This window comes from Hyperoodon ampullatus (genome assembly GCF_949752795.1).
Source record: "Hyperoodon ampullatus genome assembly, chromosome: 9".
Taxonomy (NCBI): Eukaryota; Metazoa; Chordata; class Mammalia; order Artiodactyla; family Ziphiidae; genus Hyperoodon; species Hyperoodon ampullatus.
Genome location: NC_136922.1, coordinates 50,745,821 through 50,772,818, shown reverse-complemented (window position 1 = coordinate 50,772,818; position 26,998 = coordinate 50,745,821). Strand labels below are relative to the sequence as shown.

The following is a 26,998-nucleotide window of genomic DNA, read 5'->3' as shown; positions in this document are numbered from 1 at the left end:
TGAAAAGTGCCAGTATGCTGATTTTCCTTATTCTAATTGATGTCTTTGTTGATTTCAGTGAAGCGAAGAACTGCCTTGTAGGTAAACATATTGCATTCATTGGAGATTCCAGAATTCGTCAATTGTTTTACTCTTTTGTAAAAATAATTAATCCCCAATTTAAAGAAGAAGGAAATAAGGTAAATTTTGTCTATTCATTTCATTAGCATATTGTTTTAGAAGTTTGCCAACTGAATAGTTATGGGAGGAATGTGCCTTTTCACATTAACAAAAGGAACGATAAAATTTTACTTTGGTTTTAGGAAAGGTGGAGGGGGAAAACAGGGACAATTTGCCATAATGGGCAACATAAGAAAAAGAAGTGGTGGGTAAGGTATTGGCAAGCTTTTTATTGACTTAAACTTTTCGTTTTCAGAAATATTAAAATTCTTTCCATGGAAAACTTTTTTAAAAATTGTAGAAAGAACAAAGAAGAAATATCCCTTATCCTCCTTTTAATATTTGACATATTTCTTTTCAGACTCTTTTTTGGAAACAAAATTGTAATAGTTCAGCATGTACAATTTTATATCTTCTATCCCCACCACTTATCCCAGTTTACCATATTATACAATGAATGTGTGCATCTTCACAATGGCAGCATATTATTGAATGGATATAATGTGATTTTATATAATCTTCTCTTTTCTTAACTTTTTGTAGCTTTCTAATTTTTTTTATTTTACAATTTTAAAAAGGACATTTTTATTACATTTTTGTGTGAAAACTTTGCTTTTTAAATTATTTCCTTAGGATGGAATCTTTACAATGCAAATACTAGGTTAAAGAATATAAATGCTTTTAAAATTATTGATTATATTGTTAAACTGTTTCAATCTATACTGTAAGTAGCAATGTACATTGGGACCTAATTTTCTGTAACCTTTCTGGCACTAAGCATTCATGCTATATAGTTAAAATGACAGTGTAACAAATGTCTGCTTTTTAATTTCTCATTTTAAAAATGTCTTTTTTAAAAAGCTAACAAGGATGAACATCTTTCTGTTAATTAATCAATTTGTTAATTAGTTAATTTGGGGGAAATTATCTCATCATATCTTTGATTGTACATTTTTAAGTGATCTAAGGTTCTAATCCCTGCCTTCAATTGCACGTGGTTGGGAGTGGGTAATGGCAAGAAGAAAAAAGTAAAGTACAAAAAGTTCAGAACTGTAGGGGTAATAGCTCATGAATTTACGATGAAAATCTACCTGTACACATCAGCTTGCCCAGCGGCAAGGAGTTGAAAAATCAGGGACTTAACAGCTTAAGTAGCTAGTTTCACAGTGATGATGGTAATGGATACTAAGTCTTTAGGAACTACTCCTTGTGAGAAGAGTCTATAGGCTATTAGAGATTTTGTCTACCAGGAAAAGCTAGTATAGATTTTAAAGCTGAATAATAGAAAACAACAAAGTCAACCTTTCATTTTATTTGGTATCTATAAATGTATTTTCCACTTGTATTTATACATACAAAATTATACAGAAGAGTTGAAACTATTTAATGACCTGAGATTCTTACAGTTTAAAGTAAAAAACTTAGTAAACATTTAAAAAACAGATGTCTGATTTAAAAAAACATTTTTAGTATTTCTAGGCCTAGAATAGTGTGACTCTTGAAAATTGGAATAATGTATTTGGCAACAGTTGAAAAAAATCTGTAATGGTTTAGTCTATAGCCAAAAGTAGGTACAATATGGTACACTGTTTCTGAGCTCTAGGTTTCCAATTTTTATTTTCTAGAGGTTCCTAGTTATCCCACAATTATCAGACAAGATACATTTTATTTTATATGCATTTTAAAAATAAAGACAGTTTGTCACAGTCTTAAAGAGACAGTTATTGTGAAACTATTTAGATTAAACTGCTAGTGGAACATTTGCCAAATTGTATTTTACTTATTCTCTTGTTTCTGAACACCTTGAGGATATGTGTATCATCATTATTTTTTTGAATATGTTTCTTGTGCCTGCCATGTTGTGAAGTCAATTTTTTTTTTTAGCCTTGGTAATGGGATTCTTTAGGTGGAATAGGAGTATTGAAGATAATATTTTTTTGAATTTATTTCTTTTCTGTATTGGGGCAAATTTTTTAAAAAGGAAGCTTTAGAGCAGGATTTTTTTTTTTCAAATTATATTTTGTGGAAGACTAGTTCTGTACGAAGCTCTGGTCAAATAAGTTTGGGCAGAGCCAGATACCATATCCCCCTCTTAGATGGTTTTAATTTAGGCTAGGATATTAAAAACTTGAGAAGTCTTGCTGTAAAGAAACCTGTTTGTGTTACTTCCAGCCAGAGGGCAAGGTAGATACTCTGGGGGCCTCTTCCACGTCAAACCAACTAGATCCTAGATTAAAAAAATACTTGTTGATGTATTTCTAAACTTTGAAATGGGAGACACACCCCCCAAAAGGAACAAACTGTGAGGCAAAACCAGAGATGGTAACAATAACAGTAGGCATGCAATAGAGATTCAGGTTGCCCTAAAGACAGATGCCAGTGGCTGCAATACCCTATATGTAGAAAACTAAGCTTTGAGCCAGTATATTTATCAATAGTAATATTGGGAGCCAGAGGACAGTAGACTAATAACTTTAAAGTTCTGATAGAAAGTAAGTTTCAACCTAGAATTGTATCCCTAGCATACAGATTCCTCTGTTCTTGAAATATAGGACATTTTTCAGATAAACAAAAACTATGAGGGTTTACTGCCACATTAAACTTATATTAAAGGGTTTTCTAAAGAATAAACTTCAAGAAGGAGAGAAATAATTCAGAAAAAAAAATGATCTGAAACAATGGTTAAAGAAAATAGTAAACTTGTATATAAATCTAAACAGTGTCTGTGTAAAATAATAATGTCTTTTTACACTTTACAAAAAGACAGTACAATAGCATATAAATCAGAGAGAGATGACCACAATTAAAGTGTTCTAATGTCCTCTTTACTCTTTAAGGTATTATTTTACTGTTCTAATTCATCAACAAACTACACAACACTTTAATGTTTATTTATTTTTATTTATTTATTTTTATTTTTGGCTACATCAGGTCTTCGTTGTGGCGTGTGGGATCTTCATTGCAGAATGCGGGATCTTTTTTTGTGGTGCACGGGCTCTTCCTTGTAACACATGGGCTTCTCTCTAGTTGTGGCACGCGGGCTTCTCTCTAGTTGTGGTGAACAGGCTCCAGAGCGCATGGGCTCAGTAGTTGTGGCACGCAGGCTTAGTTGCCCCATGGCATGTGGGATCTCAGGCTCCCTGACCAGGGATCCAGCCCGCATCCCCTGCATTGGAAAGCAGATTCTTTGCCACTGGACCACCAGGGAAGTCCCCAGGTATTATCTTACTTTAGAACTTAAGTTGATGCCCTTTAGTCCAAGGGCAAGGACTAAAAGGATAGAATTAAGGTGGGTAATTCTAAACCAGAAGAAGAAAAAAATTAAAACCAAACTCATCTAATACCAAATATAATGCACACATGTACATACACATGCACACATGCATATATATATTCCGATACACATACATATATATATGAACATTTATATGTACATGTAAAAATAAGTGTTTACATTTCATATGTGTATAAAAATATGTGTATGTGTTAGGGAGCTAGAAATCAAAAAGTAAGATAATAGAAACATTTATAATCAAAATAAATGTAAGTAGTCTAAACATGTCAGCTAAACACAGATTTTCAGATTGATTTTAAAAAGAATTTTCTGCTGCTTAAAAAGATACCTGGGCTTCCCTGGTGGCACAGTGGTTGGGAGTCCACCTGCCGATGCAGGGGACGCGGGTTCGTGCCCCGGTCCGAGAGGATCCCACATGCCACGGAGTGGCTGGGCCCGTGGGCCATGGCTGCTGAGCCTGTGCCTCTGGAGCCTGTGCTCCACAGCGGGAGAGGCCACAACAGTGAGAGGCCCACGTACCGCAAAAAAAAAAAAAAAAAAAGATACCTAAAACAAAAGGACATAGGAAGGATTTAATTTAAAATGAGAAGAGATTTACCAGACAAATATTTATTAAAAAAGATAAGTTGTATTAATATAAGACAAAATAGATGAAGAGGCAAAAAGCCTTATTGGGGATACTTTTTAGTGACAAAAGATTCAAATCACTAGGGAGATTTTGAATTGTAGGCATTTAATAAATTAGCCCTAAAATTTATAAAGCAAAAGTTAACATGATTACAGTGAAAAGTTGACAGATTCTCTACCACAGTGGGAGAATTACTCACTGCTCATGCAATTAATAATAGTGCAAGCAAATAAGTAAACATAGAGTAGACTGTTAACATGCTGATTTTACGAACTTATAGTTCAGTACTTAAAGCATACACTAAAGACATCAGAGAATATATTTTTTCAAAGCACACATGAAATCTTTTTTTGGTCACATATTGGGCCATTAACCAAGTCCTGACAATATCAGAGAACTGGTATCATTCTCTCTCTGTTAGGTAAGTTTCTTTGTATTCTAACTCATTCTGATAAAAATTCTAGAATCCTACTGTAAATGTTCCAATGGTAAAATGCTAGACACATTTCCATTAAACTCGGGAAGAAAACAAGGAAGTCCATTATTGCTGCTTCTATTCAATATTGTATTAGAGATCCTTAGCCAAAGAAAGATAATTTAAAGATGTAAGGATTAGAAAGAAATAAACTTGATATTTTATAATACAGTTATCTACACAGAAAATCCCAAAGAATCTACAGAAAATTTACTAGATGTAATAAAAATTTTAATAATATAGCTGATTATAAGGTAAATATATGAAAATTAATTGTAATTCAATAAAGCTGTTAAAAATTAATTGCATATCTACTTGTCAGGAATATAGAGTTCAAAAATGTTATTTAAAATATACTGTAGGGCCTCCCTGGTGGCGCAGTGGTTGAGAGTCCGCCTGCCGATGCAGGGGATACGGGTTCGTGCCCCGGTCTGGGAGGATCCCATATGCCGCGGAGCGGCTGGGCCCGTGAGCCATGGCTGCTGAGCCTGCGCATCCGGAGCCTGTGCTCCGCAACGGGAGAGGCCACAACAGTGAGAGGCCCGCGTACCACAAAAAAAAAATAAAAAATAAAAAATAAATAAATAAATAAATAAAATATACTGTAATAACAAAAAGCACATAGTACATAGGAATAAACATAGTAACTAAGGAAGGTGTATATGCAGAAAACTCATGAAATGTTATTAAAAGACAATTTAAGTATAATTAAATGGAAGTTATGTACTGTATTCTGGAATGGGAAGACTCAATATTGTAAACATGTCAGTTATTCTCAAATTAATCTATAGGTTCAAAAAATTCTAACAGGATTTGTTGTAGAACTTTACCAGTTCATTCCAAATTTTATATGGAGGGCAGTGGACCAAAAATAACTGCAAGAGATCTAAAGAGCAAGGTAGAAAGGACTTCTCCAATATCAAGACCTATTTTAACTAGACATCTTTTAATTGACAAACTGTGGTATTGGGAGAGCTAAACAAAGAAACCAATGGAGCAGAATATACAACTCTAAAATAGACACAGTCATATACAAAAAAAAACTTAACAGATATGCCATTGAAGATCCGTAGGGATAGGAAAGTCTTTCAATTAATGATGCTGAGTCAATTGGTCATATAACGGAAAAAAGTGAAATTGGACCCTTACCTCACACCATCAAGTATAATCATTTCTAGATGAATTTAGACTTAAATGTGAAAGTCAAAACTTTGAAACCTTTAGAAAAAAATATAGAATATCTTTGGTACCTTAGGTAGGGATAAGTTTCGTACATAAGAAACAAAAAATGCTAACCATAAAATAAAAGATGAATAAATTCACACTCTTTAAGATTACGTGTTCATCAAAAGATACCTTAAAGAAAAAAGACAACTATAAACTGGGAGACAATATTTGTTGCATATATCCAAGAGATAAAAGGAACCAATTAATAAAAAAGACAACCCAGTAGAATAAAAAGAGGAAAGGCATGATCAGGCATTTCACAGAAAAGGAAACATAAATCCCAGTGTAAATCTAAAAGATGTTTAACCTCATTAGTAATAGGGGAAATGCAAATTAAGACCATAGTGAGATAGCATTTTATACCTACTTTAGTGGCAAAATTAAGTTTGACAATGGCAAAAAATATGAAGTCTTAACAAGATGTATTAGAGAGGCTGTGTCTCAAACCACTGGTGAGGGTACATTGTTACAAACACTTCAAAAAATAATTTGCATTATTATGTGAGGGTGAACATTTGTATAGTCTATGAACATTTAGAACTATTACAGAAAGTGACTCATGTAAAGAGATGTTCAAGAAGGTAACTATCGGTGCTGTTTATAATCTAGATTTGGTGCATTTTATCAATTAACCTAGATTCTAAAAAAATAACGAACATAATATTTGATGTGTATTGATAAAATAAATTGATATATAAAATGAAACTAAAGAGACATGACAACTAAATGCAATACCTGTTGTTTTTTCTTTTCTTTTTTATTGAAGTATAGTTGATTTACAATGTTGTGTAAGTTTCAGGTGTATAGCAAAGTGAATATATATATATATATTCTTTTTCAGAATTCTTTTACATTATAGTTTATTAAAAAATACTGAGTATAGTTCTCTGTGCTATACAGTAGGTTCTTGTTGGTTATCTATTTTATATATAATACTGTGTATATGTTAATCCCAAACTCCTAGTTTATCCCTCCCCCCACTTTTTCCTTTGGTAACATTAAGTCTGTTTTCTATGCCTGTGGGTCTATTTCTGTTTTGTATATAAGTTCATTTGTATCACTTTTTAAATTCCACATATAAGTGATATCATATGATATTTGTCTTTGTCTGGTTCACATCACTCAGAATGCTAATCTCTAGGTCCATCCACGTTGCTGCAAATGGCATTATTTCATTCTTTTTTATGGCTGAGTAATATTCCATTGAATATATGTACCACATCTTCTTTATCTATTGCTTTGTCAGTGGACATTTAGGTTGCTTCCATGTCTTGGCTGTTGTAAATAGTGCTACAATGAACACTGGGTGCATGTATCTTTACAAATTATGGTTTTCTCTGGATATATGCCCAGGAGTGGGATTGCTGGATCATATGGTAGCTCTATTTTTTTTTTTTTTTTTTGTGGTACGCGGGCCTCTCACTGTCGTGGCCTCTCCCGTTGCGGAGCACAGGCTCCGGACGCGCAGGCTCAGCAGCCATGGCTCACGGGCCCAGCCGCTCCGCGGCATATGGGATCCTCCCAGACCGGGGCACGAACCCGTATCCCCTGCATCGGCAGGCGGACTCTCAACCACTGCGCCACCAGGGAGGCCCCTATTTTTAGTTTTTTAAGGAACCTCCATACTGTTCTCCATAGTGGCTGTACCAAATTACATTCCCACCAACAGTATAAGAGGGTTCCATTTTCTCCACACGTTCTTCAGCAGTTATTGTTTGTAAACTTTTTGATGATGGCCATTCTGACGGGTGTGAGGTGATACCTCATTGTAGTTTTGATTTGCACTTCTGTAACAATTAGCAATGTTGAGCATCTTTTCATGTGCTTTTTTGGCCATCCATATATCTTTGGAGAAATGTCTATTTAGATCTTCTGCCCATTTTTTGATTGGTTTTTTTTTTTTTTTTATATTGAGGTGCATGAGCTGTTTGTATATTTTGGAGGTTAATTCCTTGTCCGTTGCATCATTTGCAAATATTTTCTCCCATTCTATGTGTTGTCTTTTTATTTTGTTTATGGTTTCCTTTGCTGTGCAAAAGCTTTTAAGTTTAATTAGGTCCCATTTGTGTATTTTTGTTTTCATTACTCTAGGAGGTGAATCCAAAAAATACTGCTGCACTTTATGTCAAAGAGTGTTCTGCCTATGTTTTCCTCTAAGAGCTATTAGTACATTTAGTTCTTTACTCTTACATTTAGTTCTTTAATCCACTTTAAGTTTACTTTTGTGTTTGGTGTTAGAGAATGTTCTAATTTCATTCTTTAACATGTGGCTGTCCAGTTTTCCCAGCAGCACTTACTGAAGAGACTGTCTTTTTTCCATAGTATATCCTTGCCTCCTTTGTCGTAGATTAATTGACCATGGATGCTGCATTTATTTCTGGGCTTTCCAGCCTGTTCCATTGATCTGTATTTTTGTTTTATGGCAGTACCATGCTGTTTTGATAACTGTAGTTTTGTTGTGTAGTCTGAAGTCAGAGAACCTGATTTCTCCCACTCCATTTTTCTTTCTCAAGATTGCTTTGGCTATTTGGAGTCTTTTGTGTTTCCATACAAATTTTAAGATTTTTTTGTTCTAGATCTGCAAAAAAATGCCTTTCGTAATTTCATAAGGGTTGCATTGAATCTGTAGATTACATTGGGTATTGTAGTCATTTTGAAGATGTTGATTCTTCCCATCCCAGAACATGGTACAATATATCTTTCCATCTGTTCGTGTCATCTTCGATTTCTTTCATCAACGTCTTACAGTTTTCGAAGTACAGATCTTTTGCCTCCTTAGGTAGGTTTATTCTTTCTGATGTGATGGTAAATGGGATTGTTTCCTTGATTTCTCTTTCAGATCTTTTGTTGTTAGTGCATAGGAATGCAAGAGATTTCTGTGTATTAATTTTGTATCCTGCAACTTTACCAAATTCATGGATGAGCTCTAGTAGTTTTCTGGTAGCATCTTTAGGATTTTCTATGTGTAGTATCACGTCATTTGCAAACGGTGTCAGTTTTACTGCTTTTTTAAAAAATTTGGATCCCTTTTGTTTCTTTTTCTTCTCTGATTGCCGTGGCTAGGACTTCCAGAACTATGTTGAATAAAAGTGGCAAGAGTGGACATCCTTGTCTTGTTTGCTGATCTTAGAGGAAATGCTTTCAGCTTTTCACCATTGAGTATGATGTTAGCTGTGCGTTTGTCATATATGGCCTTTATTATGTTGAGGTAGGTTCTGTCTGTGCCTACTTTCGGTAGAGTTTTTATCATAAATGGGTGTTGAATTTTATCAAAAGTTTTTTCTGCATCTATTGAGATGACCATATGGTTTTTATTCCTAAATTTGTTGATGTGGTGTATCACACTGATTGATTTGCAGATATTGGACAGTCCTTGCATCCCTGGGATAAATATCACTTGATCATGGTGTATGATCCTTTTAATGTATTGTTGGATTCAGTTTGCTACAATTTTGTTAAGTATTTTTGCGTCTATGTTCATCAGTGATATTGGCCTGTAATTTTCTTTTTTTGTGGTATCTTTGTCTGGTTTTGGTGTCAGGGTGATCATGGTCTCATAGAATGATTTTGGGAGTGTTCCCTCCTCTGCAATTTTTGGAAGAGTTGCAGAAGAATAAGTGTTAACTCTTCTCTAAATGTTTGATAGAATTCACCTGTGAAACCATCTGGTCCTGGATTTTGTTGGGAGTTTTTAGTCACAGTTTCAATTTCAGTGCTTGTGATTGGTCTGTTCATATTTTCCATTTCTTCCTGGTTCAGCTTTGGGAAATGTACCTTTCTAAGAATTTGTCCATTTCTTCTAGGTTGTCCATTTTATTGGCATAGAGTTGCTTTCAATAGTCTTTTATGATCCTTTATATTTCTGTGGTGTCCATTGTAACTTATCCTTTTTCATTTCTAATTCTATTGATTTGAGTCTTCTCCCTTTTTTTCTTGATGAGTCTGGCTAATGGTTTGCAATTTTGTTTATCTTTTGAAAGAACCAGCTTTTAGTTTCATTGATCTTTTCTATTGTTTTTGTCTCTCTTTCATTTATCTCTGATCTGATCTTTATGATTTCTTTCCTTCTGCTAACTTTGTGTTTTGTTTATTCTTCTTTCTCTAGTTGCTTTAGGTATAAGGTTAGGTTGTTCATTTGAGACCTTTCTTGTTTCCTGAGGTAAGCTTGTATTGCTATAAACTTCCCTCTTAGAACTGCTCTTGCTGCATCCCATAGGTTTTGGATCGTCGTGTTTTCATTTTCATTTGTCTCTAGGTATTTTTTGATTTCCGCTTTGTTTTCTTCAGTGATCCATTTGTTGTTTCGTAGCATATTGTTTAGCCTCCACATGTTTGTGTGTTTTATACTTTTTTTCTTGTTAGTTGATTGCTAATCTCATAGCATTGTGGTTGGAAAAGATACTTGTTATGATTTCAGTTTTCTTACATTTACCCAGGCTTGCTTTGTGGCCCAGTATGTGACCTCTCCTGGAGAATGTTCCATGTTCACTTGAAAAGAATGTGCATTCTTCTGCTTTCAGATGAAATGCTCTATAAATATCAATTAAATCCAATGGTCTATGAGTCATTTAAGGCCTGTGTTTCCTTATTCATTTTCTGTCTGGATGATTTTTCCATTGACATACATGGGGTGTTAAAGTCCCCCTATTACTGTGTTACTGGCAATTTCTCCTTTTATGTCTGTTAACATTTGCCTTGTATATTGAGGTGCTCCTATGTTGGGTGCATATATATTTACAATTGTTATCTTTTCTTCTTGGATTGATCCCTTGATCATTCTGTAGTGTCCTTCTTTGTCTCTTATAACATTCTTTATTTTAAAGTCTATTTTCTCTGATACGAGTATTGCTACTCCAGCTTTCTTTTAATTTCCATTTGTTTGGAATACCTTTTTCCATCCCCTCACTTTCATTCTGTATGTGTCTCTAGATCTGAAGTGGGTCTCTTTCAGACAGCCTATATACGGGTCTTGTTTTTGTATCCATTCAACCAGTCTGCGTCTTTTGGTTGGAGCAGTTACTCTGTTTACAGTTAAGGTAATTATCGATATGTATGTTCTTTTTGCTGTTGTTTTGGATTTGTGTTTATAGGTCTATTTTCTTCCTTCCCTCTTTTGTTCTCTTCTTTTCTGATTTGATGACTATCCTTAGCGTTGTGTTTGGATTCCTTTTTCTTTTTTGTATGTATATCTATTATAGTTTTTTGGTTTGTGGTTATCATGAGGTTTTGATAGCAGTCTATATATATACATGATTGTTTTAAGTTGCTGATATCTTAATTTCAAATGCATTTCAAATATCCTGCATTTGTACTTTGCTTCTCTCACAGTTACTGGTTTTGGTATTATATTTGCATGTGGGTGTTTTGCTACCTTTACTCTATGTTTGCCTTAACTGGTGAGTTTTCCCATTTCATAATTTTATTGTTTCTAATTGTTGCCTTTTCTTTCCATCTAAAGAAATTCCTTTAGCATTTGTTGTAAAGGTGGTTGGGTAGTGCTGAATTCTTTTAGTTTTTGCTTGTCTGTAAAGTTTTTGATTTCTCCCTCAAATCTGAATGAGAGCTTTGCTGGGTAGAGTATTCTTCATTGCAGGTGTTTCCCTTTCATCACTTTAAATATATCATGCCATTCCCTTCTGGCCTGTACAGTTTCTGCTGAAAAATCAGCCGATAGTCTTATGGGGATTTCCTTGTATGTTAGTTGTTGCTTTTCCCTTGTTGCTTTTAATATTTTCTCTTGTTTTTAAATTCTGTCAGTTTGATTACTGTGTTTCTGGGCATCTTCCTCCTTGGATTAATCTTATATGGGACTCTCTGTGCTTCCTGGCCTTGGGTGACTGTTTCCTTTCCCATGTTAGGGAAATTTTCAACTGTTATCTCTTCAAATATTTTCTCAGGACCTTTCTCTCTCTCTTCTTCTGGGACCCCTATCATGTGAATGTTGGTGCATTTGACATTGTCCCAGAGGTCTCTTAAACTGTCCTCGTTTTTTTTCATTCTTTTTTCTTTTCCACAGCAGTGATTTCCAGCACTCTGTCTTCCAGTTCACTTACCTAATTATCCATTCTTCTGCCTCATTTATTCTGCTGTTGATTCTTTTTAGTGTATTTTTCATCTCAATTACTGTATTCTTCATCTCTGTTTGGTTTCTCTTTATATTTTCTGACTCCTTGCTGTAAACTTCTTGTACCTTCTTGCTCTGTGTATCCATGCTTTTCCTGATTTCTTGGATGATCTTTACAATCATTACTCTTAACTCTTTCTCAGGTAGATTGCCTATCTCTGCATCACTTAGTTCTTCTGGGTTTTTTTCTTTTTCCTTCATCTGGAACATATTCCTCTGCCATCACGTTTTGTCTAAATTTCTATTTGTGTTTTTATGTATGTGGAAGTTTAGTTATGTTTCTCGACCTCGGAGAAGTGGCCCCGTATAGGGTATGTCCTTTGTGTCCCAGCAGTACACTTTCCCTCTCATTACCCAAGGTCCAGTGACCAGCTGGTCCCAGGGTAGGTTCTGACCTGCGTTTGCAGACTTGGTTCCACGGGCTGCCAGATCATAGTTTTCTTGCTTCTGGTGTCTGCCTTGTGGTGTGTTAATCTGGTCCAGATGTTTGTACAGACTTCTGGTGGGAGAGGCTGGTGCTTGTGCACTGGTAAATGGAGCTGGGTCTTGGCCCTCTGGTGGGCAGGGCTATGTCAAGGGGCATGTCTAGAGGTGGCTATGGGCTTAGGAAGTCTTTAGACAGCCTGTCTGCTGATGAGTGGGGCTGTGTTCCCAGCCTGTTGATTGTTTGGCCTGAGGTGTTCCAGCCTTGGAGCCTACAGGCTGTTAGGTGGGACCTGGTCTTGATGCTAATTACCCAAGAAAGATGTCTGTCTCCAGCAAGAATTCAAGTAGAGGAACACTCCCCGATATTACACCACCAGCTTTTATGACCCCCAGAGAGAGACACAGTTGCCCAAGCCTCCCAGGAGACCCTCCAAGACCAGCAGGTAGGTCCAGTCCAGTGTCTTATGAAGTCACTGTTTTTGCCCTGGGTCCTGGTGCTCACAAGACCTTATGTGTGCCCTCTAAGTGTGCCCTCACAAGACCTTGTGTGTGCCCTCTGTTTCCCCCATTCCTGCGGAGCTACTGCAGTCAAGCCCCACTGGCCTTCAAAGCTAAATGCTCTGGGGGTTCCTCCTCTCAATGCCGGACCCCCAGGCTGGGGGCCTGACATGGAGCTCAGAACTCTCACTCCTGTGGGAGAACTTCTGTGATATAATTATTCTTCTTGTGGGTCACCCACCCAGGATATGGAATTTGATTATATCATGACTGTGCCTCTCCTACTGTCTTGTTGGTTTCTTCTTTATGTTTTTGGGTGTAGAATATCTTTTTTGGTAGGTTCTAGTCTTTTTTTAATCCATGGTTGTTCAGCAGTTAGTTGTGATTTTGATGTTCTCGTGAGAGGAGGTGGGCTCAAGGTCCTTTTTCTCCACCATCTTGTCTCCAATTGGGTACACAATACCTGGTTTTAATTGAATTCTAGATTAAAATATAAGAACTATAGGGCTTCCCTGGTGGCGCAGTGGTTGAGAGTCCACCTGCCGATGCAGGGGACGCGGGTTCGTGCCCCGGTCCGGGAAGATCCCACATGCCGCGGAGCGGCTGGGCCCGTGAGCCATGGCCGCTGGGCCTGCGTGTCCGGAGCCTGTGCTCTGCAAGGGGAGAGGCCACAGCAGTGAGAGGCCCGCGTACCGCAAAAAATAAAAAAATAAATAAAAATAAAATAAAATATAAGAACTATAGAGAAGACATTATTGGGGAATTAGGGAAAGTTGAACATGCACTGTATATTAAATTAGATAATATCAATGTCAAATTCTTAGGTGGGACTGTAGTATTGCAGTTATGTAAGAGAATGTACATATTCTTTGGAGATGTGTACTTAAGTATTTAAGGGTGAAATTGTTATTATGTCTGCAGTTTACTTTCATATGGTTCAGCAAAGGAGAAAAACTATGTATAGAGTGGGCCAAAAACTGCCTTCGGTTTTTAAAGTAAAAATAAAAGACACATTTTTCATTTTCACGAAGAATGTTATTGAACAATGTGTTCACCCTTTTGTTCCACTACCTTCTGCGATTTTTCAGGCAACTTCATAATTCCATCTTCCCAAAACTTTTTATCTTTTTGAGCAAAGAACTGTTCCAGGTGCCTTTTACAGGCTTCTCGGGAATTGAATTTTTCTTCCATTAAGAGAATTTGTAAAGACCTAAATAAATGGAAATCCAAAGGTGCAATGTCTGGTGAATACAGCGAATGAATCAGAACTTCCTAGCCAAGCTGTAACAGTTTTTGCCAGGTCATCAAAGAAACGTGATCTTGTGTTATCCTGATGGCAGATTATGCATTTTTCTGTTGACTAATTCTGGATACTTTTCGTCAAGTGCCACTTTCAGTTGGTCTAATTGGGAGCAGTGCTTGTTGGAATTAATCATTTGGTTTTCCTGAAGGAGCTCATCATAGAGAACTCCCTTCCAATCCCACCATATACACAATATCACCTTCTTTGGATGAAGACCAGCCTTTGGTGTGGTTGGTGGTGGTTCATTTCACTTGCCGCACGATCTCTTCCATTCCACGTTGTTGTACAGTGTCCACTTTTCATCGCCCGTCACAATTTGTTTTAAAAACAGAACATTTTCATTACATTTCAGTAGAGAATTGCATGCGGAGATGTGGTAAAGAAGGTCTTTTTCTCTTAACTTACGTGGAACCTAAACATCAATGTGATTCACATAACCAGGCTGGTGCAAATGATTTCCAAAGCTTGTTGTGGATATTTTGAGTATGTCAGCTATCTCCTGTGTGGTATAACACTGATTGTTCTCAATTACTGTTTTGAATTGATTGCTATCAACTTCAACCTGACCGTGGAGCATCGGCCAGCAAGAAATCTCCAGCATGAAACTTCACAAACCACTTTTGACATGTTTGATCAGTCACAACACCTCCATACGCTGCACAAATCTTTTTTTGCATTTCACTTGCTTTTTGAAATAATGAAGCATAATATGCCAAAAACGTCATTTTTTCTTCCATCTTCAATATTAAGATGGCTATACAAAAATTCACCAATTTTGATGTCTTTTTTTAAATGCACGCTGATATGATAGCTGTCACATACAATCTAACAAAATTGTTTCGAATGAAGTTAAAGACAACTAAGTGCTACTAGAGCCACCTAACGGAAAAAACTGAACTTTTGGCCCACCCAATACATGTGGTGCGTAGAGACACGTGAAGCTAGTGTAGAAAATATTAACCATTGGTAAAGGGTATTAACTTTGCTATAATAAGTCTGAAATTTTTCAAAATTAAAAGTTGGAGTGAAAGCCAACACAACGGAACAGTATATCATTTGAAGATACACATACATGTGACAAAACTGTATAATAAAAAAGAAAGCAAAATAAAATTCAGGATGGTTGTTCTTTTTGGGCAAAGCAAGGAATTTGAGAGTGAGAGGGCCACATAGGTCATTCCATGTGTTGGTAGCATTCTGATTTGTGCCATGGATTCACAAGTGCTTATTTATTTTTACTATGCCTTGTGACTTACATATATGTGATATATTATTTTGTATATAGCAAATGTTATATTAAAATAATAAAGGAAACAAAGATTGAATTGATTGAATTAACTGTGCTATGCAAAAAGGAAAAAAAATTCATGACACACGATTTCTCTGAGTAAGAATTTGTTAAAGGTTAGGATGGAGCAGGAAGAGAACACCTATATGATTTTCTCTGTCCCAGTATTTCCCAGACTTATTTGACCAAGAAAACTTTTTTCATACATCATACCTTAAAGTTCTGTTGAATTAATGGCCTCGAGTCCTTTTGGGGAAAAAGGGTACAAATGAACTTATTTACAAAACAGAAGTAGAGTCACGGATATAGAAAACAAACTTATGGTTACCAGGGGATAGGGTGGGGAGGGATAAATAGGGAGATTGGGATTGACATATACACACTACTATATATAAAATAGATAACTAATAAGAACCTGCTGTATAGCACAGGGAACTCTACTCAATACTCTGTTATGGCCTATATGGGAAAAGAATGGATATATGTATATGTATAACTGATTCACTTTGCTGTACATCTGAAACTAATACAATATTGTAAATCAACTATACTCCAATAAAAAAATTTTTTTTAAAAAGTCATTTTGGGAAAAGATGCTTAAGCAGGACTAATAAGAATTTAAAAATTTAGCTTGTTGATAAAAGCAAACTTTATTTCATTATAAAAACAAATACTGTCTGGTTAAATTAATGGAAACATTTCAACCTTGGTTTTAGGAAGAGAATTAGCTTCTTATTAACCATCCCTGTTCCATCCTGGATATTTAACTATGAAAGGATTTTTATTCTTTTTATGGAACACTTAGTTACAAGAAGTTGTAGTCTCTGGATTTTAATTGTTTTCTACAACTGGACTATTTACTGCCTTCTAAGTGAAATCTACAATAACCTAGAGTCATATATGTCCATTCCTGTTTAGACAGGGCCTGTACTAGTATATTGGTGAGAATAGACTAGATGTTGCTGCAGCAACACAATCTTAATACTTAGCACTGCTTGTCCTAGGTGGTTTGGCAAAGGGCTTTGCTCCATGCAGTCATTCAGGGATTTTTGCTATTGGAATTTTTACTATTTTCTAGTTGTACCATTTGGGACGTTCAACCTCGTCAGTCTCTGTATCAGGTTAAGGCAGAGACTAGAATTGCCCTGGGAACTTCAGCCTGGAAATGACCCATATTACATCTAGCCATATTACAGTGGCAGCAATCTGTCTCTACCATAGATAATAATACTAGGACTAAATTTGAATCATGGGAAGCTTGGCAAAAAGATAATTTACATAGGCGTGTTCACATACCTGCTTATTCATAGTTGGAGTTTTATCTTTAAACTACATCTTACATGTTGAAGATCACATAAACAGTTTAATATCACTTATTTTTTGGCAGTCTATGCAAGTCTTTTCCCCTTCAGGTTGAATGTAGTTAATTGGGATATGGTGTATAAATGAGTCAACAAAAGCAGCTAAAGGAGGAATTATTTACATACATTAATCTACACATTAATATTTCTCTGTTGTCTCTCCCCGTTTTTTATGGCAGCATGAAAACATTCCTTTTGAAGACAAGACTGCATCAGTTAAAGTGGTAAGTTCATATAACAGTAAGCTAAATGTTATAATGTTGAAACTATTCATTGGTTAATTTATTTGCAGATCAGCTAATGCTTTGAACATGCTAAATGTGCTTCAGTGTATTGGGAGCAGATAAGTAGAGTAAGATAATTTAATAAATGTGTGCACTATTTTGTGTAATAACATAGAAAATTTGGTCTCTCAGATTTTTATCCAGGAAAAAATAATCTTGTACGTTAATTTGAAACCAGTATGTATTTAGGATCAAAGTTCATAAAAGAACATATATTAATTTCTTGAATTCCCAGTCACAGGTGACTTCTAGATACTGAGAATACAGATGGGGATCAAGACAACAATGTCCTAGATCTAATGGAGTTTATAAGTCATTATAGTTTTCTATGTGCAATTAAACATGGGATAAGGATGGCAAAAAGGAAAAAGTGGGGCATTAGAAATGTATAGAACAAGGAATTATTAAAAGTAGTTTTTCTCCTTGAGGAAATAATGTTTTAACTGAGGCCTCAAGCTAGTTAGTCTTAGGGGGAGAATTTATTAGCATTATAGGCAGAAGGAACAGGAACAAAGCCCTGGAGAAAAAGGAGCACATAGAGCATTGCAGGAGCTGAATGAGAACCAAAAGGACACTTAGCAAGGGGGAAAATGGCAGGAGAAAAGACAGAATGTCTAGGCAGAGGCCAGATCCTGCAACTTCTTAGGAATTTTAAGGACTCTGGAATTTATTCTCAGGGCAACTGATTGAAAGTCCTTGCATACTTAAGCAGGGGTGTGGCAAGATCAGATTTAAAATTTTAAAACATTACTCTGACTAAAATGTGGGGAATATTTTAGAGAAAAGCAAAAGTGGACATAAGGAGAACTATTGTGAGACTCTTACCAAAATGAGATGAGAGATGAAGATATTGTAGATAAGGTAGTGTTTTACTTTTAAGTACTCTATAAGAGATATGGTAAAGTTTATTTTGAATGGTGGATACAATATTTTCTTTGACTTCTTTTCTTACATTTCTCTTTTAGGATTTTCTGTGGCATCCAGAGGTTAATGGTTCTATGAAACAGTGTATCAAAGTGTGGACTGAGGTCTGTATTTGAAAATATAGGCCTTGCTGGTTTTGAGCAATCACATTTTGAAAGCTCATTCTCCCGTACTCACCTGTCGCACTCTCCTGTACTTTATACCAACCTTTTTGATTTCGACCATGCTGAGTTGATTATCACTTTACTGAGAGAACAAAGTTTTGATCCAGTGCCTCTGTTATCACCATTCTAACCCTATGGTGATTGTGCTTATACCACACTTTACTGATTTAAAACTTTCTGTTACTGTTGTAGCTCAGTTAATTCAAACTCAGATCATCTTTCTAGCACTATATACATTCTCTTGAGCATTTGTCCACTTTGTTCTTCAAACTCATGTCCTGATACTTCAGGAAACTTTTTTTTTTAATATCCTGTTTTCTTCCCTTTTATCATTATATTTGTGACCTAAAAGTCGAGCCTAATGTGATTTGGCTCGTAATGTTTGGAGATAAATTAGGCAAGTATGCTGTTAACCTTAGAAAACCCCTAACTTCTCACAAGTCCACTTTAGAACTTCCACAGTCTCTCCATATAGCTCCTTGTCAGTCCTTTATTTAAACCTGTATTCTTTTCCAGAGGTATTTGCATTTGGGATGGATAAAACAATATTGAATTTTGTTGACCTTGTTTTGCTTAATTACTTGTGTTGCAATGATATTTTTCTTTGCTTCTTTTCACAATAAGTGTTTAGTACGGCAACCAAATAGACTTTGGTAGGATCCAGTGAGAACCTAGTCAACATATTTAACTTTGTTTCTTTAAGAAAATGTTTAAGTTTTCAAAAAACAAACATTCAGACAACTTCTAGAATTAAACTTTCTGGAAAATTGGGATCTCACATAATTTTGTTTTGTTTTTATTGATGTGTTTTTAAATGTCCAGAAGTATAATGTTATGAGTATATTTCAGATGATTTAAACATGTGTTTTACCTTTGTGCTGGACCTGAAAGTATATCCATTAAAGTAGTAGAAATTCACAGTTAAACAAACATCAGTGTAATATAATTTATAAGTCAGGCAAGATCACAAAAAACCTTTGTTATTTACTAACCTGGAGATACATTGCATATTCAGATCTTCTGTTCTTATAATTTGCTAACACTAGTTTTTGGAGCTTTAGGTTCTGTTGTAAAACTCCTTATGATTATTGGGGGAGAGGAAAGATTCAACTTATTTGGATAGATGGCCATGTAATTACCTGAGATTGATTAGTTCATTGGTTTCAATCAAAGAGTATGTATGTATGCATGTATTTATGTATTAATTTTTTAATATTTCCATAATAAGCTGCTAGATCCTGAGAATACAAAGTTCTATATTTTTATTATGTATGTACTATTACTAGCTTTGTTCTAGGTATTAGGAATGTGACTGGGAATTAGCCCCAGTCTCAGGCCGTGAGGAATGTGCAATCTAGTAGATAGTGACTTTCTTATGAATAAATATGATAATATGAAGGGTAACAGTAGAACTGAGCGCAAAGAACTATGAAAGCACCATGGATAGAGGCACTTAGAATGAGGGTGGTTTAGAGTAGTGAGGATCTAAGAAAGCTTTACAGAGGAGATAATATTTCTAGAAGAACAGTGGATTAGAAAGATATACTTATGAACTGAAATAGCCTTACAGATACTTACAGCCATAAAAGCAAGGTTGAATTTAAACAACTCTACTGTTATCTAACAGATATTTATAAATTAGCTGCCATATTTTAGGCACCAGGCTAAACACTGTTGATACCCTGGTTAACATAACAGAGTTCCTCTCCTCGAAGAGCTTCTAGGTGAGTGGCAGATACAGGTAATTAAGGAAACCAGCAATTTAGATTTAATTCTGTAGGTGAACGGTAGTCATTAAGTCTGAGCTACTTAGATGGATTTGGGGAGTCTTGGTATGGAGTGAGTTGGTATTTGAGGTGACTTGAATAGAAATAATTGAATAGGCAGCAAGTATAGATTAAAGAAGAGAGTGTAGGAATGGAACTATAAAAAAGACATGAGAGAAGGTAGTAAAAGGGGTAAGAGGAAAAGCAGAAGAATAACTGTAATATCACACACAGGGAAGGAAAGAGTTTTAAAAAGTGGATAGTAGTGTCACTTTAGGAACTATAGGGTAGAATGAAACTACAGGACTTGGCAGTTCAGAGTTCATTAATGAGCTCTGAGGGCAGTTTTAATGGATGGTTAAATCAAAACATGATAAGTTGAGGCATAAATGAGAGATATAGAAATTAGCATAGTGAAAGCGGAATGCTCTTCCAAGTAATCTGTTGGTCAAGAGTGTGAACAGGGGCTTCCCTGGTGGTGCAGTGGTTGGGAGGCCGCCTGCCGATGCAGGGGACACGGGTTCGTGCCCCGGTCCGGGAGGATCCCGCGTGCCGCGGAGCGGCTGGGCCCGTGAGCCATGGCCGCTGAGCTTGCGCGTCCGGAGCCTGTGCTCCGCAGGGGGAAGGCCACAGCAGTGAGAGGCCCGCATACCGCAAAAAAAAAAAAAGTGTGAACAGGAAGAATTTGAGAGTGAGACAGGATTGAAGGAGGTTTTTTTTTTTTTTTTTTTTTTTTAATGGCTGTGTTGGGTCTTCGTTTCTGTGCGAGGGCTTTGTCTACTTGGAGCAAGTGGGGGCCACTCCTCATTGCGGTGCGCGGGCCTCTCACTATCGCGGCCTCTCTTGTTGCGGAGCACAGGCTCCAGACGCGCAGACTCAGTAATTGTGGCTCACGGGGCTAGTTGCTCCGCGGCATGTGGGATCTTCCCAGACCAGGGCTCGAACCCGTGTCCCCTGCATTGGCAGGAAGATTCTCAACTACTGAGCCACCAGGGAAGCCCCTGAAGGAGGATTTTTTGAGGATAAAGATGATTTAACATTTTGTGGATTGAGGGAAGAAAGAAGATTAGAGAAGGATGAAATGGATAATTCAGGAGTCTGAGGAGATAACTTATGGATATAGCTCCAGAAGTAAAAAGGGAGGAGATATAAATGCAGAGCAGTGGGTTAGCCATTAAGCAGAATAGGAACATATTTTGTTTACTCTCCTGTCAGAGGAAGGTAGACTGGGTGAGCAAATGGACAAAGTTATAAGAACGGAGGAAGGAAGGCAAGAGCACACAAGCTAGATGAATTCTGTTTTCTCTGTGAAGTTTGAGAATTAGGCTTTATGCCGAAAGTGAGGAGGAGGACAGGAGGGACCTGTGTAAGGAAAAAATGATTTGGGATAACCACTGTGAAGAGTGAGAAAGGGAGCCACCTACGGATGAGGAGGAAGTTTCACTAAAGTAGCAATGTAAAATGGAGCATGCTAGACTGGAAACTGGAATATCTCTGATGAGAAATAGATTAATTTTGTTATTACTTTTCTCTGCTTTCATAGTTTTCTCCACTGAGCATGTTTTACCTTCATAATGAGACAGTAACTGTCATTTCTATTTTTATATATGGGTTGGACTCTTTCTGATTTCTTGTTTTTAATTGTTTCTTGTGCACATGATTGTATTATCAGATGTTTGATGTTGTAGAAGATGCACTGAACCCAGTAGTCGGAAGACTTAAGTTCTGGCTTTGTCCCTGCCAGGCCTCAGCAATAGCTATAAACCTTTCTGAGTTTATAGCCTTTTTTTATAAGATATGTATAATATCTTCCTGCCTATCTAACAAGTGGCAAGAATCTATATTAAAATGAGCTAATTTAAGAGAAATACTTAGTAAATTACTAAGTACTATATAACTGGTAGTATTATTAATAGTATAATTTGCACTAGGTGAGGATCTCTACCAAATTTCTCATTTTTTTCCACATTATGATCTATAATAATTATCAGTTTACTTTGTTAAATACATACTAGATTGGCTTTCCCAAAAGATCGTGTTTCTTTAGAGCACTGCATTTTATTTAACACTTAAACTGTATACCCTGTAGGCTTCCAAGAAGGCTTTTTAATTGGCTGACATAATATACTAGAGCTTTACACAGTTTACTCAGAATTCAGAATAATATTAGGCTGTGTTCGATTTCAGTAGTGTTTTTTTGTCCTTGTTTTTGTTTTAAAGAACACCAAAGAATTAGCCATACAAGCCTCATGCCATCCTGTATAGTCATATAACCATGTAAGGTTTTAGGCATGGGGTGTCCATCTTGTGGTAACAAGAATATGATAAGGAACCCTAGAAAGTTAAAATGCATTTAAATGGAAGAAGAACTTAAATTTAAGGGGAAAAATTAAGGGATATTAGTTGCATTAATTTCCTGAACTGAATATAACACTATTATAAAGATTTTTCTTTCTTCAGGATTCTGTTGCAAAGCCCCATGTGGTTGTAGCAGGAGCTGCCACAGTAAGTTATTATCTGTATTCTTACATAATGATTTTTGTTTCATACTTAAGAACATACTAAGAAAAAATTAACTTATGTTATATAGAATTCTTGATTATACTTATATTTTAATTCCTATTTCAATTAATTAGACGGATAATTTTTTAAAAAGATCTGAAGGAACTTAGGAAATTTGATGGTAAATGTCAATATTATTTTATATCTAAAATTACATTCTTCTTGAACGTTATACATTGAAAGTCTGATCTTATATCAGCTTTTTATAACTGCTTTCATATATTTCATGAAATAATTTGACCATACTTTATTCTAATATTGAATAAGAATGGGAATTATCTTAAAATAACCTTTGTTACAATAGAGGAAATTATATACTTTAATTTTTCTGTGACAATTAATGCTTAATTTTTACTTCCTCTTAGTGGTCTATTAAAATTCACAATGGAAGCAATGAAGCACTTTCCCAATATAAAATGAACATTACCTCCATAGCACCACTTTTAGAAAAATTGGCAAAGACTAGTGATGTGTATTGGGTCTTACAAGGTAAGGGATAAGTAATGAAAAAATGTCATTTTGTATATATTTTGAGGCATAGGTTTCTATTATCTTCTATTTCAAGAAGCAGAATTACTAGTTTGTGAGAATAAATTTTGAAATAAGGTTTGAAAAATTAGAATAAATTTGAGCTATTTGCTTTCCTGTTTTGAACTTAAGGAATAGACAGACTAATAAATATAATAAGTAAAAAAAAATTAATAACAAATAAAGAGATTCTCCAAGGAACCTTAGCAGGTAGAACAGTTGCAGAGTATAACAAAGAGAATAAGTCCTAAAGGCAAATAAGATGTTTGCCTCTGATTTTTTAATTTCTTACCAAGTATATTTATTGTGATTGGGAAATAGAGAAAAAATTGTCTGGTTCATAATATTAGGTTCACTGGAAGTAAATATTCTTTGGAATCGACAATATATTTAAATTCAAACCAGCTAGTTTATACTTGGTAATGAAATTCTTTAAGAGAAAGGTGACATTAGATCAAGTCATTTCAGGAGTTTATTGAATGTCCCTTATTTAATGCCTAGCACAATATGAAATGCCTTGGGTATTTTAGCAATTCAAGTTGTTTGTCAGAAACTCTTATGATTGTTTCCAAGTTTAATGTCAAGCTGAGAGAAACAACACGGTGGTGATAATCTCTTCCAAAATCACTATTTCATTTACAGACTCATTGTTAACCTTTCTATTACTAAAGTGAGGAAAAAGTTAAATTTAAATGATTTATGGTAAGTGATAAAAGACTTCGATCCTTAATAATATTACCTCCTAATTGTGTGAACAAAGTTTGCAAAATGAATCAGCAACAGGAGGAAAAAAAGATTGGCTGCTATTCTTAATTAGGCCATCTTCCATAATCCAGTTTTAAACTCCAGTTACCTGCTATAACCCAACATCCCAAGTTTTTAAACTCTTAAGACATGCTAGAACATAAAAATGTTTCCTGAAAGCTGTGTACCTAAGAGAGAAGAGGTATAAAAGTTCTTTAACTTTAAGAGGGTTATGGATTGATTCAAAAATTGAATACAAGATAGGAAATCTATCGCAAACCTTGGCCAACTTTATTTTAAAATGAATTATTAAGTGCTTGGAATTCTCTGAACTTTAACAACAAAATGTGAAATGCAGTTAACTGACTTGCATGATTATAATTTCTACCAGTAGGGATTTTTAAGGGTATTTTTAAAAATATGTTTCATGTGCAGATCCTGTTTATGAAGATCTATTAAGTGAAAATAGGAAAATGATCACTAATGAGAAGATAGATGCCTACAATGAAGCTGCAATCAGTATTTTGAATAGCAGCACCAGAAATTCTAAATCGAATGTTAAGATGTTCAGTGTTTCCAAATTAATTGCTCAAGAAACCATCATGGAATCTTTGGATGGCTTACATCTTCCTGAATCAAGCAGAGAAACTGTAAGAATTCTTGTATCTGTCAGTACAGACCGTAATATCTAATTGGTTATAGCTGTATGTCACTCTAACGTGGTAATAAATAATTAATTTAATTGCAGTCTTAATTGCTTGCAGTTATTCTATCTAAACATATATCTAGAAATAATTTTGCTTTCCATCACCTAGCTGAATATATAAGTGAGAGTTTTAGTATACTCTAAGGGAGAAAGTTATGGAAGGGAGGAAATGTGATTTCATTTAGTGAGTGCTAGTTACTCTTAATATCCCTTGTTTCATATAAAGCTTATAAGTTCTCAGCACACTCATGTTTGAAAACTACTGCTTTATATGCTCTTTGCCTTGAACCTTAAATTTACAAGATTAAACTTCTGTGAAGGGGTTCCCTGGTGGCGCAGTGGTTGAGAGTCCACCTGCCAATGCAGGGGACACGGGTTCGTGCCCCGGTCCGGGAAGATCCCACATGCCGTGGAGCAGCTAGGCCCGTGAGCCATGGCCGCTGAGCCTGCGCGTCCGGAGCCTGTGCTCCGCAACGGGAGAGGCCACAACAGTGAGAGGCCTGCGTACCGCAAAAAAAAAAAAACTTCTGTGAAGAGCACATTTTTTTAATATGTAGAATGATTTTTATTATTTTCTTCTAGTTCTGATACCCTAAGCATGATTCAATGTACAAAGCAGATACTGAACAAATCCAGATTGATGGGTGGAAAAGGATTTTAGGTTAAGTACAAAAGAGAACTGCATAATTATAAATTTTCACACATAGTACAATAGATATTATTTAGAGTTATTGTTTTCTTATAAAGCAGTGGTTCTTAACCTTTTTGAGGATCACATAACCCTGTATCTGATAAAAAGTAATGGTTCTATTCCTCTCCTGAAGAAAAATGCATGTCTGCATGCACACATACACACGGTGCTCCATATTTTTTCAGGGGCTTTGTGGACTCCCTGGAACTGGTTAAGAACCTTAGGATGGAGTTTGTAGGCTAGTATCTGCAAGAGTTCCAGGCTCAGAGTCTCCTGAAGTCTCAGAGCTAAGAGAATGAGATTTTCTAAATAACTGAGTACTTTGAATGTTTTAGGCTTAAATAATGTAATCATCTTAAGAGTTCTAGGGGTACCTAAACTATAAAGTTTTCATAAACTAGATTTGACTGAACCTTCAACTAGAAATACTTAACAGCTTGCCTAGAATATTTTTATTATAATGAAACCATGTTGATGATTCTACACCTTATTTAAAATTAGAAACCTTAAAACTGTTGAATCCTAAGTGGTCCATAAACTGTAAACCAAATGAAGGGCATATTATAAATACTGTTAGCTAAGAATTAATTATTTTTGGTGGCAGTTATTTTATATTCTTTTTTCACATCTAAAGACTGGGACTCTATCTTAAGTATCTTGGTATCTTTTGTATTGAAAATCTGCTAATTAAATTTCTTTGGTCCTTGACATCTGTCAGTATTTTTGTAACCAAAGGTCACAGCCCATTAACAGCCATGAAATCGGCATTTTTTTCTTTTTCTAAAGAATAGAATGGAATAATGTCAGATGCATTCCAAGTAGTAAGGATAGGTATTGTTTCCCATATATGTGTTCTGAGTCACATTATAAAATGAATTTTTCATTATGGTTAATAACCCAAGAAGTTGGAAAAACCCTGAAGTAGTTATTTACAGATTGAAGGAATACCATTATTTACATGAATGTTTGGGAAATGGTAGCAAAAAGTACAAAAGCATTTTGGTTTCAGTGCTGAAACGGTAGTATTCACAGGAGAAAATCTAATGGGAAATACATTACTGACAAGATAATAACGAAATAACTTGATTTGTTCACAGAGTGCAATGATTCTTATGAACGTGTATTGCAATAGGATTTTGAAGCCTATAGATGGTTCCTGTTGTCAACCTCGGCCTCCTCTTACTCTCCTACAGAAGCTAGCTGCTTGTTTTTTCACTTTATCTATTATTGGATATTTAATTTTTTATATAATTCATCATAATGCTCATCGGAAGAATAAGCCTTGTACTGATTTGGAAAGTGGAGAAGAAAAGAAAAATATTATCAATCCCCCTGTGTCTCCATTAGGAATACTTTTACAGTCTTTCTGCAAACTTGGCCTGATCATGGCTTATTTCTATATGTGTGACCGTGCAGATCTTTTTATGAAGGAAAACAAATTTTATACACACTCAACTTTCTTTATTCCAATTATCTACATCTTGGTTTTGGGAGTATTTTACAATGAAAATACTAAGGAGGTAAGAGTCATTTTCTTTTTAGTTCATGTTATCCTTTTCATCTCATTACAATGTGTAGATTAAAGAAATAATATCATTTATCATGGCATAATATACAAACATTTACATATATAGAAGAGGATGAAGGAATATTGCAGCTGTACTTCACTTAGTGGACTCTTAACTGTTGCTTTTTTGAAACAGTTTGGAGAAAGTTCATAGTTTCATAAAGATTGTTGAAAAGTTGGAAAATAATGACCTGTGAAAAAGATATCATGACTTGGTGTCATTTTGCCTGCTTGAGGATGGAGAAAGTTGAGGTGCTCCCAATTTTGTAATGGTCTTC

General features: G+C 35.5%; 1 protein-coding gene across 1 annotated transcript in view; it reads left to right on the top strand.

The window, feature by feature from the left end:
• Positions 1-26,998, top strand: part of CASD1 (CAS1 domain containing 1) — a gene marked incomplete at its 3' end in the record, with an annotated part of 62,552 nt that overhangs the window by 8,119 nt on the left and 27,435 nt on the right. Inside the window, 9 exon segments of the mRNA XM_079711719.1 lie at positions 59-179; positions 16,964-17,008; positions 18,034-18,096; positions 21,466-21,510; positions 21,513-21,533; positions 22,383-22,427; positions 22,850-22,973; positions 24,192-24,406; positions 26,251-26,673. Coding sequence (XP_079567845.1) covers positions 59-179; positions 16,964-17,008; positions 18,034-18,096; positions 21,466-21,510; positions 21,513-21,533; positions 22,383-22,427; positions 22,850-22,973; positions 24,192-24,406; positions 26,251-26,673 — 1,102 coding nt within the window.